This window comes from Rhopilema esculentum, chromosome 13, assembly GCF_057945365.1.
Source record: "Rhopilema esculentum isolate cy_ngs chromosome 13, ASM5794536v1, whole genome shotgun sequence".
NCBI lineage: Eukaryota > Metazoa > Cnidaria > Scyphozoa > Rhizostomeae > Rhizostomatidae > Rhopilema > Rhopilema esculentum.
The window spans coordinates 500,291-521,739 of NC_142827.1; the positions used below are offsets into that span (position 1 = coordinate 500,291).

General features: G+C 36.9%; 3 protein-coding genes across 3 annotated transcripts; 1 reads left to right on the plus strand and 2 right to left on the minus strand.

Annotated features, from left to right (window-relative positions):
• Positions 1-1,383: 1,383 nt before the first annotated feature.
• Positions 1,384-12,363, minus strand: LOC135691918 (uncharacterized). Its single transcript, XM_065209920.2, has 11 exons — positions 12,230-12,363; positions 9,544-9,627; positions 8,886-9,017; positions 7,111-8,127; positions 6,587-6,682; positions 5,967-6,071; positions 5,141-5,263; positions 4,789-4,871; positions 4,032-4,121; positions 3,734-3,787; positions 1,384-1,743 (listed from the first exon to the last, which is right to left on the minus strand). The coding sequence occupies exons 2-11, from the start codon at positions 9,613-9,615 to the stop codon at positions 1,581-1,583; spliced, it is 1,935 nt and encodes a 644-aa protein (XP_065065992.2). The 5' UTR covers positions 9,616-9,627; positions 12,230-12,363; the 3' UTR covers positions 1,384-1,580.
• Positions 12,364-12,374: 11 nt separating this feature from the next.
• LOC135691919 (uncharacterized) lies at positions 12,375-21,421 on the plus strand. Its single transcript, XM_065209921.2, has 3 exons — positions 12,375-13,102; positions 14,451-14,702; positions 20,236-21,421. Exons 1-3 carry the CDS (start codon positions 12,558-12,560, stop codon positions 20,426-20,428), a joined length of 990 nt encoding a protein of 329 aa, XP_065065993.2. The 5' UTR covers positions 12,375-12,557; the 3' UTR covers positions 20,429-21,421.
• LOC135691920 (uncharacterized) lies at positions 14,708-19,724 on the minus strand. The gene is made up of 2 exons (XM_065209922.2): positions 16,482-19,724; positions 14,708-16,241 (listed from the first exon to the last, which is right to left on the minus strand). The coding sequence occupies exons 1-2, from the start codon at positions 16,813-16,815 to the stop codon at positions 15,817-15,819; spliced, it is 759 nt and encodes a 252-aa protein (XP_065065994.2). The 5' UTR covers positions 16,816-19,724; the 3' UTR covers positions 14,708-15,816.
• Positions 21,422-21,449: the final 28 nt, after the last annotated feature.

Here is a 21,449-nt window from a genome sequence, read left to right on the forward strand (position 1 = left end):
TGAGGTACCATTTTGTCAAAATGAACCAGTAAAGACATTTCTGCCTATCAGAAATCTGTATTCACCAAAAAGCTTTTGTATGATAGAACATCTGATAAGATTTTTTGAATGCTCTAGTTAGCCAACTTTGAAATAATTACTTGTGATGCTTCCAGAGGGGCTGAACAGTGGCGGACACTTGGTCAAATATTGGGGGGGCAAGCCTATTGTTTTAATAAGATGATGTCACATTTCCCATTGTTTTAGAACAAAAGTCCATTGTTCTTTAAAGTATTGGGGGGGGCGGTGGCCCCCCCTCGCCCCCCCAAGTGTCCGCCACTGGGGCTGAAAGAGGTAATTGGAGAGGGGAGCGAAAGATGATGCATGTCTAGATATATCTCCACAATTTCAATATTGTACAGAAAAACTTGTTGATTATTTGCCTTACCACTCTTGCTATGAAATTTTTTACAGGAGTTTTAGCTGAAATTGAACTGGGAGACAGTGTCCATTTAAAAAATATGATATAAATGGAAATTTTTCACAAGAAACCCAATCACCTACTGTCATAAGCTGTCACTAAATTTTTGAATTGTCTTTACTAACTCTCTTGGATGTGTTGGGAAAGGGGGCTTATTGGAAGTGGGGGCTTATTGGAAGTGGGGGCTTATTGGAAGTGGGGGCTTATTGGAAGTGGGGGCTTATTGGAAGTGGGGGCTAAATAGAGACTATGGTACACAAGGAAAAGTTCCAACAAAGAAAGGAAATTAGGTTCCAGGAAGAAGGTTCCTAAAAGTATGGCTAGGGAGTGTTATACTATTTTTCACAATTACATAAACTTTAACTAACTGTTACAAAAAGCTACTGGACAGTAAGTTTATCAATGTATTTTAAGCATGATGATAAAGGATCAAAGCAGTATGTAAAAGTGATCAAATTTGATGGTGAATATATCATGACTGACAAAGTCCCCTTTTCCAGATAAGGTTTGTCAGGATATTGTCCCTTTTTCAGAATAAGCGCTCTCTTATCAGAAAAAGTACCTTCCTTTGGGGTTTAAATGCTATTGAAAAGTGGCCACTGAGCCGTTTTATGATCTACCTGTGTCACATTTTCAACAACTAATGTCTCTAAGCTACTGCGATCCTATCTCTAAGCTATTTTAAGTAAATTAACTAACTTTGTGCATCAGTAGGTACAATCATCTCAATCAGTTTATTGCTATTAAAAAAAGGAATTAATTTATTTTATAGAGTTAATTGTATATACCACAAAGATAAGCTGGCACCTTAAATGAGTGCTCAAAATGTATTGTGGCACTATTAATATCAACTTCCCTTGAGTTGTGTTGGCCATGTAATGATGGGACAGAAAGAAAGTTGGACAGAAAAGGAAGACAAAACATGCTAAAATCTTTTTGTGCTTTATCCACCTCTACAAGTATTTTAACTCCATAAAAATTAACGTAGTATGTTAGCAGCCATACTATGTAATCCTAAAATTCATAATTCTGCTTGACAGACTTACTGCAAACTTGTACTCCATTGAATTACCTACTAGTAAAAAAATACTGCTTCACAGGTGGATAGACATTGAAAGCGCTAACCATTTGGAGAGTTTGCCCTCCTATTTAAAGTTGTTGCTAATACCATTCTCTTTCTTGACACCTTTTTTGGTGGCCCAGTTTGCCTTTTTCGTTGCATTGAAGTCTCTGGGATATTACCAATCTCCACCTCTTTAAGTACTGTGACTTGCTTCTGTTCTCTGAAAAAAAATGAAAACTGTTTTAATAAAGTAACATAAAATGGTTCATTGCTGTATTTAAGACCTTTGGATTTAAGCCAAGTTTTGTCAGTGCCAAAGAGCAATAAAGTGTTCATAATTTAATGTAGAAAAGTGTAAATTGTAAAAGGCAAGCAATTTTTCTTCTCTTTGGCAAATTGTGGTCGGCTGATAGCTACAAGAAATCTATTGACAATGAGTGATAAAATATTAAAACTAGAATTGGCAATTGTTACATCTATTCTGCAATATAATATGGAGGTTTGAAGGGTATTGAACAACCCACCAAATGGCAAAGCACCAATCAATGAATGGCAGATTAATTAGGAATGGCAGAAACGTATTGACTATTTGAATGGGCTTGTCTGGTCCTTGCCTTTAAAAAAATGTTTCCCTTTGCTAAAATCCCGAATCTATTAACTGAATTTTCCTTACTTTGTAATGCCTGTCATTAAAAATATTTCTCTCAAGCCAAGTTTCTTTACTGGCATGGCTCAGGGTAATTCAAAACATCATCATATCAAGGGTAATTCCAAACACACTATCCCGAATGCACAAGTAAGGTCATTTCTTTTTTGACCAGGAAGTCAAGTTGGTCATCAAAGTTTACTGAATTCTTTTCCAGGGCAAATGTCAATAAACTGTATGGCTAGTTTGCTTTGTCAGAGTTATTCTGCCAAACCTGCCTAGCAATTTTATTTGGTCGCTTTCTTTGTAATAGATGTACCAGAACCTGCTCTATAAACTTCAGAAATACTTTTGAAAAGCTACATCCCTTTGAAACATAAACATCACTTTGAAAAATTCCAGCTTTTTTTAAACTTTTCTGATGCCTCTAAACATATACTATCGTATTTGGAGCATTGGAAGAAACATTGCCCCCCAAATACCCCTTTTGTTGCAAGAACAAGATAGGTACCCCCTTTTTGCCCGCCCCCCACTTTAGAATTGGTGGCGCGAGCCCTGTTCCATAGTTATCGAGGTTCTTTTTTGGTCCTGACTTAATAACGGAAGCACTTTTGCAATCTTGAGTTTATTAGAACAAATTGAATGCAGTGACGAAGCTAAAGGTCCTGCAAGAATTTCCAAAGACACGATTTCCTGGAATCAATAAAATCATTCCTTCACTTGAAAAAGGAAGTTTTAAATTCTATTTGATAAACAGCTCCCAGTTCCGCGAGCTGATACAGGCGTCCCGAGTCCTGCTTTTTAATACGGCAACCCTGTATTTTGGTCCTGCTTATAAGTATGATACCCTATGTTTGGTCCTGCTTCACAATAGGCTTTTGCAAATTTGGTCCTGCTTCACAATAGACTAGAACAAAGGGCAATCCTGCTCAATCTGAGGAGTAGGACCTCGTCGAAAGGGTCATCATGACATGTCACAAGCAGTAGTGACTTGATTGGTTGAGGGTTCACCTATGTAGGCCAAAGAGCGCTGTTTTGAAAACCGTTTGGTCAGGCCATTTCTGAGAGCAGGACTGTGAGTGTGAAGATTGCCCTGTGTATTCTCGTTCTGTTTATGAGACACTGAGACGAGAGTACTAGCAAAGAGGCCAGTTCAAGTGTTACGGCGATGTGAATGTGAATGGTTGAATATGTTGAATACTGATGAGTTGAAGGCTGAACTGCTAGTCTAAAATTGCAATTTTTTACTTGAATTGTTTACTATCTACTGGTTTGGCTAAAAAAGTTGTTTTCATCGATAAAATGACACATTATTCAAGTGATACATCGTCAGACTAGTCAAGTTGGTCTACTTTTACCAGCCCGGTCAAGAAGTTTCTTTTCCATAATGTTGCTGCAAATTATACATCATTGATATGAATACTTCTAGATAGGCTTCTCCAGCAGCAATTCTATGTTTACAGCAGCAGTTCTATGGATTAGATATGTTTACGGGATATGTCTGACGCACCGTAGATCCCAAGATACGCCGTGCTTGCTGCGAGAATTTGCTGCAGGGGCTTACCTTGTTCGTGAGATTTGAAAAGGAGAGCTGCTGCTTGGTGTTGGTCTCAACGATCTAAAAAAGATAAGATATGACACATTGGTTTCTTTATACGTCAGTAATATAGCATCCACCTACACAATTATAAATGTGAATAAAACTGGCGAGAAAATTGGCGGAATTCCGGATTAAAAACTGGAAACAAAGAGCAAATATCAATTCAATCTATGATTAGACCTTTTTTGACATGAGTAATCCAACTAAATTAGGTGTGTATATTACCAAATATTAGGTATGTAAGTCCAAATAAGCAACTCACCTAATGTCCCAGCTTTTTCTTTCTTTTCTTCCAGTTTGGACGTTCTTGGTCGCTGGTGAGGTATGGGGTCTAGGTATGCTTTTATCATGTCTAAATCGTGTTAAGAAACAGAAAAGAGGGGTGCGATATGGAGCCATCGAAGCAACGCAGTCTTCAGAGGCGGAATTCCTTTTTAAGAGGGGGGGGGGAGGGGCGAAACCTCCAAAAACAAACAAATTTGCCGACAAACGATATTATAACCCTGCAATTCCGACACTGACAGTCTTATTGGAAAAGCTTGAAAATACAACTACAATGCCTTCCAAAAGTACTTGGAACACCCAGCAATTTACGCTGCATTTGATATCTTTCATTCCTTTCATGAAAAAAATTACTAGTTCCGCACCATTCCCCCTAAAACAATGTTGGTAATTTAGAGAAATATCATAAAAGAAGCGCAAAAGAAGTGCTTTCTAAAATCCTAACCCGTTTGATAGTAACCCAACATTGTTCTGTGGGGGAGAGGGGGATGATTGATTTTGACTTTGGAAATTCACGTTAGTGTTCCAAGACTTTTGGCAGGCATTGTAGATGACCTGAGACCAGCAATAAATCACACTCTCAATTAGCAAATAGCACACACAGCAATTTCACATTGAGATGAAAAGGTCTTAATCTGAGAAAACGCGCAAAGGATTGGAAATTTAACAGCAGACAAACCACGCAAATGAAGCAATGAAACTACCCTGGGTACAACAATGAAACGATCAAAGGATACAGGGAAGTTTCTTGTCTTCTACGCAGCGTCCTACGAGTTGCTGTAGAGAGTCTCTTTGGTTGGTTCAAAGACGAACTTCTATCCTGCGTTGCGAAAAAAATATGTGCTATAGAATTTAAGATTAACAAAAGGTGAAAATTACAGGTAGCAGCATAACAGATACATTTAAGCTTTAATCATGAAATTCAGAACTGCTGTTTTTAATTGACTTTTTTGGAGGGTCAGAAATTTTACTCGGGCCTTGGAGTCACTTCTGATCCACTCAATAACGCTGCAGAGAATTTGGTTACAGGATGAGAATAAAAGCATCAAAGATTTTTCTGCTTTTACGTAAACAACATGGAGCGCTTGCCTTGAAAAGGTGTTTGTTCTCACGATCCACTGCTGCAGCTCTAGATCTCTTCATCATCTCAACTTTGGCTGCCGGCGAGTAGGCCATGAATATCGAATGTAGCTTGCTCTGTGCATTTTGCAGCTGGAAAAGAGCAAAGAGCACTGCAGGCAACAATCGCAGCTGTTACGGTGAATCATATTTATTTTTGCGGCCAGAAGTAAACTGGGACGAAGAATTTAGCCTTCCTTTAAATGCGGGTTAAATTTATAGGTTGTTGTCTAAAAAAATAAGAAAATTACGTGAATTTCTGGAGTCTGTTTAACTACCCTTAGTCTACTCAATCCATAATCTATCTAGTATTTTTGTCTCTTTTTAAGTTCATTTTTACCCGATATTTGACTAAAAAATCACATCTATCGTAGCATTAACTTTGTTTGAGCAAAGATCAGAGCCAAGTTTGGTTGAAGTCTCCGTGAGAGTCGTGCTGGAATTATACTTGATGCGGAGATGGGTTGCACCATCAGATAATGTAATAATTGCATTTATCGTCGAAGTCATATTTAGGAGAGCAAGTGCTATCAACTTTATAAGCTAATAAGAAAATGGAATAAAAAGCTTTCTGGTTTTATAGAATAAAAGTGAGACAGATCTTTAAGAAGTAACAGTGAAACTAAATAGGAATTAGGATCAGTGGATAAAAATATGAGAAAAAACACTTGGAAATCAATGGTTCTTGAAATTAATAGAAGTAGCAGAAATAGGCCAAAAAAGCTCAATCCCAAAATAGCAAAATTTATCAGAAGTAATCGCATTTGAACCACCTAAACAAAAAGAAAAACCGTACCTCGTGAAGCAATGTCGTTTTTAGAGCAAAGTCTGCTTTGGATTCATGCAACTTCTTGCTAACCGTTGCTTCCTTTTCCAAATCACGCAAGACTACTCTTGTGTCCTATGGTAGTAAAAACGCCCAAAATACGAATTAGTGCTTAAATCAAACGACACTTCAGTCACTTGAACAGAGCCCGTCAATACAAATGGAGACTGGCAAAACAACATTGGGAATTTAGGCAAATGCGCATCCGAGAAGATGCAAATGACACACAGTAAGAAAAAACACCGTTCCAGCCCAGTCTTAACTCGAGTATCAACTGCTGGCCTACACTTGATGGTGGGGAAAAAAGAAGCCTGGCCGCAAACTGCTTTCGTTATTTTGCATCACAGAGTCAAACGTTGCAAGCATCTCTCTTGAATGCTTTCCTTATAGTCGTTTGATTCTTCATTTCCCGCGAATTCGATACCTATTTTTTGTTACTTTCAAGACTTCTTGATCGAAGCTATAAGTGGTTAATGACGTGACACTCATGACGAGCAGGATTATCGATGTGCATTATCAACACCCTGCTTGCATAAACTCTTACGAAAAGCATCAAATCTCTCATAAAAACAAAACAACTTTCTTTCTACCTTGATTGTCTTGATAAGCTCCTGGACTTTGTCAGTGTTCATAAGTTTCCTCGTCAGGTGCCCTTGGGCAGCGGCAAAAAGAAAATCACAGCTTCGCTAAATTGCGAGAGAAAAACAAGTTACAGATTGTTGATTTTAATTCACTTGGCAAAAGCTGAGAAACAAACATTTTGCAATGGTGCACTGCATGAAAAGTAAAGGATTCTATTTCATAACATTGAAGTCCGAGATTTGTCAATGCTCGAGTTTATCAAGACTTCCGGAATTTGGCCCGTTTGGCCTTTAATTTCCTGGGTTTTGTGTAACAAAAGAAACCATGCTGATATTGTCAAGAAGAACAATTTCAGCGTAAAGCTTGAGCCAACTGGTTAAAAATGACACAAATTTAACAGAGACGTCAGTTGCAAGAGAATCGATAACGACGATAAAACTGACGTTCGATGAGTTGTTACACGAGCAAATCACGAAAGCTTTAATTCTTAGCGAGTGCTCAATTCTGTTTTCGTCATAAAAAACACCTTTACCTTCGACAATTGAATTTCATTCGTGTTTTCAAAACCAGGTATTCTTCCTCTTTTTATGCCTTTGTATTCTCCTTCTCTAGTTTCAAATGAACTGCCTTTACTAATCGGAGTCGACGAACTGATATTTGCTGAAGAATTATTGCTCTTGTCTTGAACCTCTGCGTAAAATCTATGCTTCATTTGCAAAGACGATCTGCTTGCAGACTTTGCTTTTTCAGTCAATGGTTTATCCTGTATAGGCGATATCGTAAGTGTTTTCTCGATGAGACCACTCAAATCGTAGGCTACAGGGCTACCTGAATGCTCCTTCACCAGCATCTCATTCTCGCTCACTTCTATGGCTTTCTCTCCAGCCTGACTTTGCCCATGTTCTACAGGTTCAGTCTCTCTGAAGGCCACGTATCTTCTGCCTTTCCGGTTCTGAACAGCCGAAGCAGTTTTTTGGCGCGAAGGCTCCTTATTAATAATGTCATCAAAAAACAAAGAACGTTTTGGCGAAGCCTGTTTCCATTTAGCATCTGAAAAATGCTGATTGGCCATTTTATTCTGCTTAACCTCAGCCTCTAGCTGGTGCTGTGGTTCCAAGTGTGTATCCTCAATTACCCTCGTGGCACTAGTCTCGTGTTCAATATGTCGTCCATTCATTTCTGAACTTGAGCTAATATTGTTAATGTACTCTTGGCTAGTTTTAAGATAATACTGCTTCTGCTGTAAAATTTTCACACGCATTTCATTGAATTTCTCAGTTAATTTCCTCTGCTCCTGCTCCAGTTGATCTGACATTGATCCGTACCAGCCCTCGAGCATTTTCTCTTGATTCTTCAAGTCCTCAAGCTTTGAAAACGTTTCCACAAGAGCACTTGCTTCTTTGCTTTCTGTTATGTCGTCATCATCCCCAACACGGTTGAAGTTGTGATCCATGACTGCAGGCATCTTCATGCTTCTTGTGGGAGATGCAAGCAAATCAGCGTCTTGGACCTGTGGTCTGGTAAAACTTGGTTCTTTCAATTTTTTCGCCTGTGTTTGAAGAAAACATACTTTTCTACATTAGCATTGCAAACAGGTAAGGTAGCTTTCGTCATGCATTGATAAAATTTTAAGAAGCATTTAAGTAGTAAAATAGCAAAACAGTGGAAGACATAGCTGTAGTATAGTGCTCAAGAGGGTTCACATCGTTTCCTCAAAATTCAAAGAAGCCAATACAGTCCCGTCTACAGACCAAAATGTTTGTGTTGTTTATATACAAATATAAGATGGCGCCAACATTACCAGAGAAACTGATACTAGCCAATTTATTTGTGTCAACTGAAAATATCTCACACATAAATATCTTTTTATTGGCCTTTATCAGGACAAGTGGCATTTTCCCTTGAAAAAGTTTTATTACAAGGATTAGTTTTGCTTAAGAAAATAACTGCAAGTTTACTGCAGCAAAGAAAGTTTACTTAAAATTCCCTACAAAGAAACTGCAAGAAAAGATTGCAATCAATTTGAAACCTGAGGTGATTTCCCTCCCTTTTTTCTTCACTTTCGCCCACAATCATTACTTTGGTCAATAATTTCATTTTCGCTTGGGTTAGTATACCTTTTAAGTGAGAAAGTATAGTATCTTTTGAATCTATAAATAGGTGTTAAACTGCAAACAGGTTTGAAAAACAAAAAAACAGTTGAAAAGATATCCATGGAAATTTATGATGTAAAGATTACAACCAGTGTGGAACAAAAACAAAATCACTTAAAATAAATAGCTGCTAATAATATGTTAAAGGCCAAACCTTAAGCTCATCATCAATTTCTGCAACTCTATTAAGTAACCTTGCATGTCTTATTTTTCTCCGTTCCTCGAGCTGCTTTTCACATTCAACAGCTGCCAGCTTGTAAACAAGGTAAGCATTTTTTTCTTCTCCCTAAAACCGTTAGTGCATACATGTATATGATTTGTTGATTGCATAAAATATGTGAAGCTGAAAATCTGGTGTTAAAAATTTTTTACATGTCATAACACATTTTGCTATCAACAAACTTACTCTTAACAAATTCTTTAAATGTCATTTGTCAAAATGTTTCTATATTTAACATGTTTATTGATGAGCCTTATATCTATGAATTATGGCAAAAATGAGTGCTGATTTTACAGCTAACAAAGCTATGATAAAGAGCAAATTAGAATATAGGATATCAAACAGAGTAAGATCTTCGGAGCTCAGATAAAAAAAATGGTTAAACAACTAAAACTGAGATGCAAAAATCATACAATGTTATGTTGGTTTTGTTTCAAGAGAGGTCTGACTGTGCTGCTCTTCTATAAAAATTCAGTTTACAATGGCATTCTTAAGTCTTCATGTTAAAAAAACATTGTTTGAAAAATTATGTCTAAAAGTGGGGGTTAAACATGAAAGTAGACAAACAGAATCTCAATGCAAACCTTCCCACCTGATTTGGACCATCAAGCACTTCATACTGTCTTCTATCTAAAGTTTCTATCAGGGTCTTCAAATTATTCATATTTCTCCAATGCTATAATAGAAACAGATGGAAATTAGATAAACAAAAATTAATCTCGATTTACACTTGTTATAAGCATCCACAACTTGCTTATTTGTTCCTTATATTCCAATAAGTGTGAACTTGGCTCATGGTCTGCCTCCATGATCACATTGTCCCACAAAATTGAAACCACTTGGCACTTTGAAAATGCTTCCAATAATTCCCAAAAAGTCAAAGCATACAAGATTACAATGCAACACTCATGAAAATTATGAAACTGGATTGCAAGTTTTGACTGGAAAGGCTCTGAAACTACATGGGCTCCAAAACCTTTCAACTTGAATATTTTGGTCAATTCTTCTTTGATTGAGGCAGGTAACAGGGAAGTGAACAATGATCCAATGATGGTGTATAGTTTGGTATCTACCCAAAGGCTATTCTACTGACCTTCCACAATACCCTCTAGTTGCTAAAACAGAAGTGCAGCCACAGAAGGTGCATTTAACTATGGACCAGGTACTCAATTATACTACTGGATGGAGATAGGCACAATTTGTGTTAACACCTTGCCCAAGGGTGTTGCCCTCAAAAGTGAAATGTGCAGGTCTGGAACCCACAAACCCTGGGTGGTGAATCACTACACTGACATTCGAGCAAACTTAAAATCCTTGAAACTATTGAATAGATTAAAAAAAACTACAGATTGTGTTATATGGAAAAGCACTATCAGAAAAAAATTAGCCAGTTCTGATATGGTTGATGTCAAAATGCTGTTCACGCTGTCTTTCACAGTTGACTTTTGGGAAATCATTAAATGTTACAAAGACTAGAGGATACTCTAGATCTCAAAATATAAGAACAGGCTTCTAGAAGCTTCAAGAATATAACATTGGTGTCAAAGTTGTTGAACAACCTTTCACCAATTCAATCTAAAACAAAGTGACACATATATTGGCGGCTCTTGAAAGTCAGTGTATTACTCTAATACTTAATTTTTTTGAATTGCAAAAGAAAAAACATCAGACCTGGTTTGTTGTTAGTTCATTGAAATCGAGAAACTCAATAGACAGTATGGGTAATGATGTCATTGGGTGATAACGGGCAATGCATTGTTGTGGTAGTTGTAGAAAACCCACCACCCATGTTCACCCCAGACTGAAAACTTTATAGTGTGCAAGCAATATATTGCCCACACAATCAAATCTTCCATCTGTGCACTTTTGCATATTGGCCAAGCAAATTCCCTTTTTAATAACGTTTTACATTATCAGGCCTTCTTGGAAAAGGCGTGCAATGGCACTCGCATGTGCTGGTACACACCTCAAAAATATTCAATGTTGTATCCTTTTTTATTTGAAAACGGAAAAATTTGGAAAACGACAAGTTGTGACAAAAGCACAAAATTGTTAAGGGTTGCATTTGGAAACAGAACGATGGCACTCTGGATTCAAACAGAGGGAGATCTGCAATAGAATTGTTCTGTTTCAAACATTTGCAATGAAACGTTTTGTGCCATTTTCAAATCGTGCCATTTTCAAAGTGGCCGTTTTCAAATTGTGCCGTTTTCAAATCATGCTGTTTTCAAATGGTGCCATTTTCAAATGGTGCCATTTTCAAATTGTGCTGTTTCAAATCATGCCGTTTTCAAATCATGCCGTTTTCAAATGGTGTTGTTTTCCTAACTGTTTTCATATTCCTTTTAATGAGACATTTTTTAAAGTTGGGGCCAAAACATTAACATTTTAGAGGGTTTCATGAAGACTGCCACCATTGTTGGTGGCAAGACAGATTGCATGGAACTGCATCTAAAACATTTCGAGCATCAAATTTATAAAGATCCCTGGCTAATTCATAAGCTTTCCTTAATCGTTATGCCACCAGAGATAGTCATTGTTAAAGTTGGGTGAAAATTGAAGAAATGACTTAAAAATGCAGGTTTTTAAGGCTCCATATACTATGTAGTAGAAATAAGCACTCCAGGCCTAAAACAGTCTAGGGGTGCGAAATGCCACACTTGTGCTAATTCATTCCCAGGAAGGCCTGCATTATTGACAATACAAATTTCTAAATGTGCGCTCAGTCAAAAAAATTTAAAGTAAACTTATTAGTGCAAGAAACAAAGTTTCCAGTCTGGTTGTGCACCCAAGGTGGTGAAATATTTTTATTACATTACACTTTTCTTTATAAGAACAAATTTTTAAGAACACATATGCCTCAGAATTGGTCAAAAATCAAGAACAAATTAAGAACAACCTGAGCTCCTGTAGAATGCAACGATGAACAATGTTGTGAAACCCCATTAAAAAATTCATCTAAGAAACGAGGAGATTTTTCCAAGAGGTTCTTTTTTGGTGATTTTTAAAACTTGCCTGCAAATTTTCCGGTGAATTTTCCAACCTTGAAGATTAAGCCGGAATACCTGCAGAGCATGCTAACTAGCAATTTCATTGCATACGATCTTATAATTTAAGAACAAATTAAGAACAGCAAGGCCAGCCTGAACTTAAATTTACTGTTTCTTATAAATACCGTGTGTTTTAAATGTTTCAGATTTCGACAGACACACACTTTTATAACTATACCTAAATTGTATTCTCACTTGCAAATGGGACAGGTTCCATACAGGACTTACCTCTATGAACAGATAAGTTATACCTAGATGTTAGCCACGATTCCCGCCAAAACATCGTTTCTCCGCCATGACAGTACACAAAACTTCAACAGAAGAGTTGGTTGAGCATAGACTCTTTTTGGACCCGAGGCTCACACATTACCAAGGCTGAACAACGCTGTAAATGTAAATGGTATCAGATAACAAAATGATAAGATTAAAGGATGCATGGCTAGATATATTATCAACGTCCAGATGATGACATTTTACTAAAAGCATTGTATAAACATCATTATGCGTTTCTTCTTAATGTGCCACGTTTACTTGTGACTTGTGAGTCGCATTCAAAATGGGGACTGCTTCATCAAACCTTGACAAGGTAGGCGATGAAGTATTTAGATTTGCTGAAAGACATCTAGAAATAGAAGATATTGATACGTTAGAGAAGGTAACTGGTATAGTTCTTTCTGGGTCCGATTTTGAAGAACTGTGGAAAATGCTTCAAGAAGACCGAAAAGAGCTGGAAAGAAGGTTGAAGGAGGCTGCTAAGTTGCTGGAAGATGGTCATGCTGCCTCCAACGACACCAACAGAACTTGCCTTAAAAGCTTAAGCAATTCCAAGCAAGTCAAGCACGGTAAAGATACAGAACATAATGATTTGTTGAAAAGAAAGGAAGAGCTTATATTGCAACTTGATCGAATATATCCTGGTTTAAACTCTCAGAAAGTATCAGATGAATTACTTAAGCTCAATGAAGAGGACCTTAGCCATATCCTATCAAAGCCCACTGAATTTGAGAACTTTGTTAAATTCTGTTCAGAAAATGATAGACAGGAAGATATCAGAACTGGTCCAACATCAAAGAAATTAGATTCAAAAGAGCTTCTTGAGAAGTGAGTAGTGGTATCATCACTCTTGCACAGAAAATATTGTTCTCTATTTTAAGTTAAGTGTTTACATATGTACAGTATATATTCCTGTAATCAACATATGCTCTAGCTCTCCCATGTAATATAGCTCTATTAAAAACCGAAGGCCTTAGAGCTCATACACATCCATTTAATACCAGGCTAGATAGGCACCTTCAAGATAAATATTTTTAAAAAACACACAGAAAAAGCAGAAATATATCATAATGAATCATTTTTCATAAAATTATGAAAGCCCTCAAAAAATAATGTTTGAATAATGACTAAAAGGTAAGGAGAAATTTGTATCCAGATCCAGGTCAAAAGTAACTTGAGAAGAAGAATGGCATATCTGATTGGTTTCCTGTTCTTTATCAATCAGCCACCACTAAACCCTCACTGAAAATCAAGTTCCTTCTGTCTGCACAAATTGAAATCTTTGTTTTGATGTAAACAGATTCCAAAACACTCAAATGAAGAGAAGCACTTGCTTGCCTAATAATTTTGAAATTTTCGTAATTGTATGTTTTTGTGCACTGTTGATTTTTGAGTAAATTTTGACCCATAGACAAGTAAAATTTTATCTGGGCAAACTAGTTTTTGTAAATACAGCTTGTCTGTTTGCCTTGCTATAGAAATTAAGCAGTTAGGAGAATGACTGTAGAGCACTGAAGGCTACACAAGGCTTCACCATGAAAAAGCAATTGGTTGTGGTCTTTTCTGTTTGACTTGCAAATTTTGATGAAACATTGCCAGCCCAGCAACCTTTTTAAACATTGCAATTCCAGCAAACTTTTTAATAAACATTTATTGGCCTTTTGCACAAACTTTAAATGTCAAAACTAAAACAGGTCAATATGATCTTGAATATGATAATTATCTTCTGGGTAGCCTTTATCCAGGAAAGTTTCAAATAATTTTTCAGAATTTTCTTTAACAAAGAATGAGTTTGCAAAAGTGGCTTTTTTGGTACACTGTTCTATTTCCAACTAGTTACTAAACATACAATTTCTTTTATGGGTTATTGCAATGTTGTGGTCAGCTACAGAAGGTAGTGCTTCTGCAAATTATGGCAAGTCATGGTATCAGGGAGAGAACATCTCCATCTACAAAGATTGCAAACTGACTGTTAAGTAAAACAAAGTACTAGCCATCAGTTGAGCAAAACAAATTTTGATTTGGCTAGAAAAAAACCAAACAATTCAGCAAAACTTAATAACCTAAACAGTTTTACACACCAAACTGCAAGTATCTGAAACCTTAAGCACAATTAGCTTCATTGAAAATTACGATTAAGTGATTTCATCATAAATATTTTTTTTGCTTGCTGTAGATTCAAACAAGAGCAACTTGAAAAGCTGTCAAAGTCAGAGCTAAATGATGAAGATATCAATACATTCATTGGCAATTTTTTATACAAGCGAGTTGCTGAGGTACACCCTTCCAAAGCTGAACTCATTACAGGCATCTTGATGGAGCAAAATAAAGATGTAGTCCTACAACTTCTTGTTTCTGCACCAGTTCTACATAAACACATTGCATCTGTCATTGATGAGCTGACGACAAATAAGAAACTTCCCTTCAGGTCAGAACTCTTATAAGTTACTTAATTAACCTCTTCTTGAGAATGAGATAAACTTACAAGACTCCATTTCCCCTATAAAGAATTGATTTAGTCTTTCTCTTCCACCAACTGATAACTTTCTACCAAATGCTAATGTACTCATTTTTATTCTTTGGGTTTAGGTGGATTTTAGTAGTGGTTTAGGACAATCTGTTTTGAAAAATTATGGATCCTATGAATCTCCTGGAAGACTACAGGAGTGTGTTAGGTAGCTAGTTAGTTGCTGGAAATGGTTTGGCAATCAAGATTATATGAATTTGTCACTCAATAATAGTTACAGGAGTCAATCACTCTAGCTAACTGCATATTTTTTCTTGTATGGCTGTCTGCGCAAGGTGGAATAATCAATATCTGGTTACCTGTTCTACTATTTAGTTAGCTCTTGCTCAAAACAAATATTCAGTTTAAAAATATTGTATGATTATTTTTTTGGTGAAAAATTGTAAACAGCTCACTTTTGGAGACAGGCAGGCCATCTAGTGAAAAGGGTGACAGCACATTTCCTAAAAACTTTTAGCGGTTGATTTGCTTTTTAGGGGCACTGCAGAAGATAATTTTTGGGGCAAGGCTGAAGACAACATTTTCCTAAAAATTCTGCTAAAGCAGTGAAAAATTACAAAATTTACTGAAAAATTTTGTGTCTGATTGGGGCTGTAGCTCCCTCCCCCTCCGTCATTATGCCCTGGTAGGGATAGTGTTTGGTTTTTTAAACAAGTGTTGGCATGACCACATGGGTATGGATCTGTTATTGCTGCATAACCTGTCACATCTTTCTGTGTCACACAGATATTCATTGGCTGACTGATTTTATTTGTTAGACGATATTTCGAATAGCCCAATAACAAGGACCCAAGGACTGGACAGTCCTAGAATTTCTTGCAATGTAAACGTGAACTCATTTAGCCAATGTTGCATAAAAGTCTTCACATAAGTAAAGATTAATTTTGCCTAGATAAAAACATTGCTTTTATTTAGCAATTACCTTATTTAGCATGAAAAGACTAAATAAATGATTAGTTCCTCTTGTTTATATAGTAACTTAAACCCTATGACCCTATGACCTATGACTTGTCAATCAATTGTCCTTGTTTTGTGGGAAGACAAAGTATCCGCCATTTATTGGTGTTGACATTAGGCTCTGGTCCGGAGTCTTGCAAGCGAGGTCAAGTCGAGCAAATGAAAGTGAGACAGTTGAGCCAAGACTTGAATGCCTGTGTGAGAGGCGTCTCCGCTCTAGCATCCAAGTGTCTTTAGGAAAATTGACACATGTGGTTCGCCAGTTAGCTTCTTTGGAAGACGACTGTTGGCATACCATGTACGTTTTCTCTTTGAATAGGCCATCTTCATCAAGGTCACCAGTCTGGTCACCTGGATTTCGTATATGCGCAGATGGTAAAGATATCCTAATTTGCGGACTCTTCTTCGATAATAAACTTCGCTTTTCCGGAGATTCAAGGCCTTTACTTGTCTGTCTTGTTCCACTGTTCTCTCCAGCGCCTTCTGTAGACAAATTAAGATAGTTAAAATCAATCAAAGTGCATTTTGAGATACCATGGCAAATATTCCCTTTCGGTCATCACAGATACCATATACCTGTCAACTTGAAAAAAATAATTTTTTCAAATGGCATTTTGTGTTAAGGCAGTCAATTATGCCATACTGAATTCCAAATGTATATAAACTTATATGCTTTCAATTTCTAATAATATTTCCAACATAATCTAAAAGACTTGTATTTACCCAAACTATACTCCCCTCCTGCGTTCACCAGCTGCTCGCCCTTGTACAATCCTTCACTAAATGCTTGTACGTCAAATTCTTGTGTTGTGCCTAGTGACCTTAGTTTTCTCAGTTGCATGTTCTCCTGTTGTGTCGCTTTGAATCGCCAAATTTCCATGTCAATGTCTGAGCATAGTGAAGCGTCAATTGATTTTACTTGTTTTTTTCTTTTTCGATCAACCAGATCAATCTTCTTACCAACGATTTCAAATTCTTGAACATTGCTATTGGCATTGAAGAAAGGAGCTCCTTTATATGACGATGAAACTAGTCGATCTTTTGAAATCCTGCTCATCTTCTTTTGTATGCAAATATGTCACTCCAACACTTCTGTTAGCTACAAATGTTAGCTGCGATTCGATTTATCCCGAGAAAACAGCAAAAGAGGCCTTGAAGATAGAATGATGCAGATAGAATTAGCCCTGGGTCGTTCAGTTGAATCTTGAAGTCGAAAAGCGTACAGCTGGCAATATCGATTGACTCCCGTATCCGCCTTCGGTAGCAAAATATCTTCGGTGTCTCGCAATCAGCGAAATGAAGCTTATTTGTCAAAGCAAGTAATAACCCTTTTTAGCCAGGAAATCCACCTTGACGACATTTTTGTTAAAGAAACGAAGCAATTTCTAGCATAGCCTCACTGCATTATTTTTCTTGTTTATACCAAACACTGTGTACTGCTTCAATGCTCTCTGCGGCAAAAATTGTTAAACTGCGTTCTTTTCTAGCAAAAGATGTTGTTTTTATGTCTCCATTTGTTATACTTACGACGGATTATTTTCTCAAGATTCTCAATTTTTGTTTTTTGTCCATTTTTAGATTCAATAAGCTATATTATGGTATGTAAAACGGCTCCCTGATTAAAGAATGCTAGTGTTTTTCTGCATTGCAAAAGATTTCTCTTCATAAACTGGCACATGAATTTCCAACGCGCTATTTGCAATTCAAAATCTCTTCAAGTTACTGTAATGATCTTTCCTTAGAATTGCTTTTAAAAGTTACAATGCAATAAAAAGCTTCGAATGTTCCAGTCAAAAAAGCTTCTACCTGCTTGCTAGTAGATCATGTATGTCATATTTTTGGCTTTAAGACTCTTCAAACTGTACCTCACTGCAGTTGTCTGCAACGAATCTTTACCGTTCCTTTAGATTTCCAGATGCTTATCTGTAATGTGCCTTGGTTAGATTATGCTGAATCATCAAAAGTTCGCATCCAACTCTATAGCGAAATTTGTTGCTAAACCAAAGGTAGAACTTTCGTTTAGAGAATAGACTTTTGCAGGTCTTTCTGGATAATTTCCAGAAAGATCTCGGCTAGATTGCACGATGTTTCAGTGTGTGTGTGTGCTGTATAAAAACTCTCAGTCTATCTTTTGCTTCGCTCTCAGCTGTTGACTGATACATTTATAAGATCCTGCTGCAGCAGAGTGGCGTTTTCTCAAAACCACCTGCCTTGAACATCAGAAATTCAGCTAATGCTCAAATTAAGAAACTTTTTTGCATAATATGGCTGAAAAGATGTTTCAACTTGCTTTAAAATTCACGTTTAGTCTAGCACCCGGACCGAGATAATTCTTCTAAGGAAAAGTGCATGTCTTTGTCATTCATTCAGTTACTGTTTTTTTGAAATGCAAAATACTCTGCGAGTAATGCCAATAGAACAAGCTCAAAAAGTTGTTGATTTGCAAAATGAATGTGTTCAGCAAATTTGATATGCAGGGAGGCTTGATTATTAGAAAAGTAAAAAAGGAGATGAGAAAAAATTGTTCAGGGTGGCTTTGCTCGCAATTTTTGACTGGAAAAATAACCAACCATCCATGCTCTGTTGTGTCACTCCCATAGACGCCTGACCATTCTGGCACTTAGGTCTTTCAACGATCGTCTTCACAGTCCTTTGTTTTCTGTCACACCAGTCCACTTGCTCAACACGCCATTCTGTTGTTTTTTTCTTTTCTATCAGTATTTTCCGCTGTTTCATCCATAATGGCGTTCAACTTTTGCTCTTTTATCCTGTGAATAAGTGCAAAACAAAAGTCTCTTTTATTCTGTTTGCAATTTCGAATAACCCATCGTCTTTCTTCACATCGGCTATTCGATGGCCATTTCCTCTCAAAGGCAAATTTTGCCTCTTTGACAAAAAGTTGGCAAAAATTCCATGTTCCAGCCCATAGAATACAATTTCCTGTCAGCATATTCTCACTTTCCATATTTTGTTTCATCGAGTATATTTGTTGTTAAATAAGGATCCAAGATTCTGAAATCGATCAATTGTTTCCGTATCAGTATTTTTATGTTGAATGTCTTCATTGGATCGCAAGTATGTTGTCACGATCATAGCAACACTATACACTGCATATTTCCACCCTAGTTGTTCTTGATGTCTTGATGTCAAATCCAGTTGGCGTGCAATTTTAAACTCTATATCAGTATCTGATATTTAATCAAGATCGCCAACTAGCCTGAAATTTATGACCAACTTTAATTCGACATATAGAAGTTGCTTTCTTGTGCACCCATCGAAATTTGTTTGAAACCTTTCTAACGTTCCACTGTTGTTTACAACTGCACAGCTGTGCCTTCTGTGTGATTTTTATGCCATAATATAGTATCGCACATATGGTCCGAAGAATCTCCCGCCAGACATTTTCAAAAGTTTTTAATAGTACATTAATTTATAAGGTGCGACACTTTTTGATGATCTAAGAACCTTTATGACGTTCATCGTACATTAAGCATTTGTTCAATCAATTTTTTTTCATGATGCTAGGGAACGGCTCATAAGCCTACTGCTAGGCCCCACCAAGGGAAAGGGAGAAAGGATTAGGTCGCTAGAGGGGAAGACAGGTTGTAAGAGTCCAAAGTTTACAGGATCTAGGAAGGAAGGAAGTGTTGTGGGATTGATTTTAGCGGCACATAACTTGAAATTGCCTTTGAAAATAGTAAACATCTTGAGACATACTAAAGCGTTTCGTCTGATACACTTCAAAGAAAAAAACATCGGAATAATCAGTATCCTCTATGCGATGACTGACACAGCTACTTTTGTACGGTAATGAAAACCTTTCTGATGGCTTGAACTCGAAAATACTAGAGTGGACCTTACGTTTCATCTGCGTTCCAATCATATGCATGCAACCACCACCAAATCTCCTAATGCCAAAAAAGTTTCCTTTTCCTATAGTAGTGATTTGTAAAATTGTATGTAGTTTTAACTTTTCTTTTAAACACCGTGGGGTAGTTATAGTCTTTTGCTCCTCAAGGTATAGTTCTTGTGGTATTTTAAAGTAGTTCTAGGTAAAGTAGTATGTAATATGTATTGTAAACTTTTTAATGGAATATGAAAAACATCAGAATATTGATCGAAAACTCAAAGCTAGGAAATATATTTACCTAGTTATGGATGGAAATTGGCCATTCAGAATCACGAGCACATGACTGTTGAGGTTACCCAATCCGTAGCCTATTAAAAGTTTTACCAACAGTATTCTGAATCGAAGGGTGAAAAAGAACTCCTTTTTCTACACATTAGTGGCCTTTTTCAATTGTATTTAGGTAATTTGTTTTCCTGTTACCAGGTCGTACCAACTGTTAGTGTTTTGCTGCGGCAGCGATATCGCTCTGCAGATTTCTCATGGCCTATGAATTCCTTGGATATTAGATTTCCAAGACAGAGGCAAATCTTATTTTACCTGATAACTGATTTCCATGAATCGTTTCAGCGACTTGACACTGATGCGCGAGGAACTTGGGGAGCTGATTTACTCCTTGCTGGAGAAAGATATGGATCAAGACACTGCCTGCCGCGTGACAGGAATGTTGCTTGAGATGGACGTTGTTCTGCTTCACGAAACGCTTGCAGATTCCAGTCTTTTTCTGAAGAGAACCAAAGATGCACTGAATGCTGCAAAATAGCATTGGCAAGCAACCTTTGCAAGATTGCACTGAATGCTGCAAAATAGCATTGAAACAGTCAATTTGTTGCCATATTCCAGAATCTATTAAATCGACTATCCTTGAAAATGTTCCTTTTCAACAGCCATCGTCAAATAAAAGCCATCTTTAGAATAGCAAGTATCACAGATATACTTTCCTATTCTGCGTTTGATTAAAAGCGATACTTCAATAGAATTCAATTTTCGCTACGGCAAAATTTATGTAAATAGAAAATTTTTGTAATGTTTTTGTTATCAAAATTTCACACGTACAATTTTGTGGCTCTTTAGTTAGCTCTAATGTTTTTGTTAGCAAAATTTCACACGTACAAATCCATAGCAATATCTTTTGATCGTCTATTTAATCGTCTTTCTAGAGATATACAACGCCATTTTCATTCTATCTCAATTTCACTTCAACCCCAAGCTCTCTAGCATGTTCTAGAATATGTGTGTACCATTACTTGATCTGATTACCAGGCATTAGCTTTACTAGGTAGGCCAATGTACTTTGCTCGTTTTGCCTACAGGTAGCATCACGTTTTACGCCTTGTCATCTGTTGATGATTTTGCGCTGCACTGTGTTCTGCAGTTAATAGGCAGACGAAGAACAATAAAAAAGGAAGCAATAAAGCATTGTTGATTTTCTACTGACTTTTAAATCTGCAGAATACTAGCAGCAATTATTTGAAATAAAACATATTTTAAAAATGCCACAGTGCTCTGGGTTTTCTTTGAAAGAATCAACATCAGTATCCTACAAACTCTGAAAATAACATCTGCCGACCATCACTCCCATCTACTACTTGTTGCTAGAAAGCGTTTTGATAAAGTGCAGTCTTTTTGCTGTGTGGGATGTATGAATATTGTTCACGTATATTCAAGTGCTTTTTACCATGCTATTTTAAAATTGACGTTGCTCTTTTTGATAATGGGCAAGTAAAATATTAATGAGAGCACTTCTCAGTGCCAATGTCATATTTTTCAATTATTTATCTTTA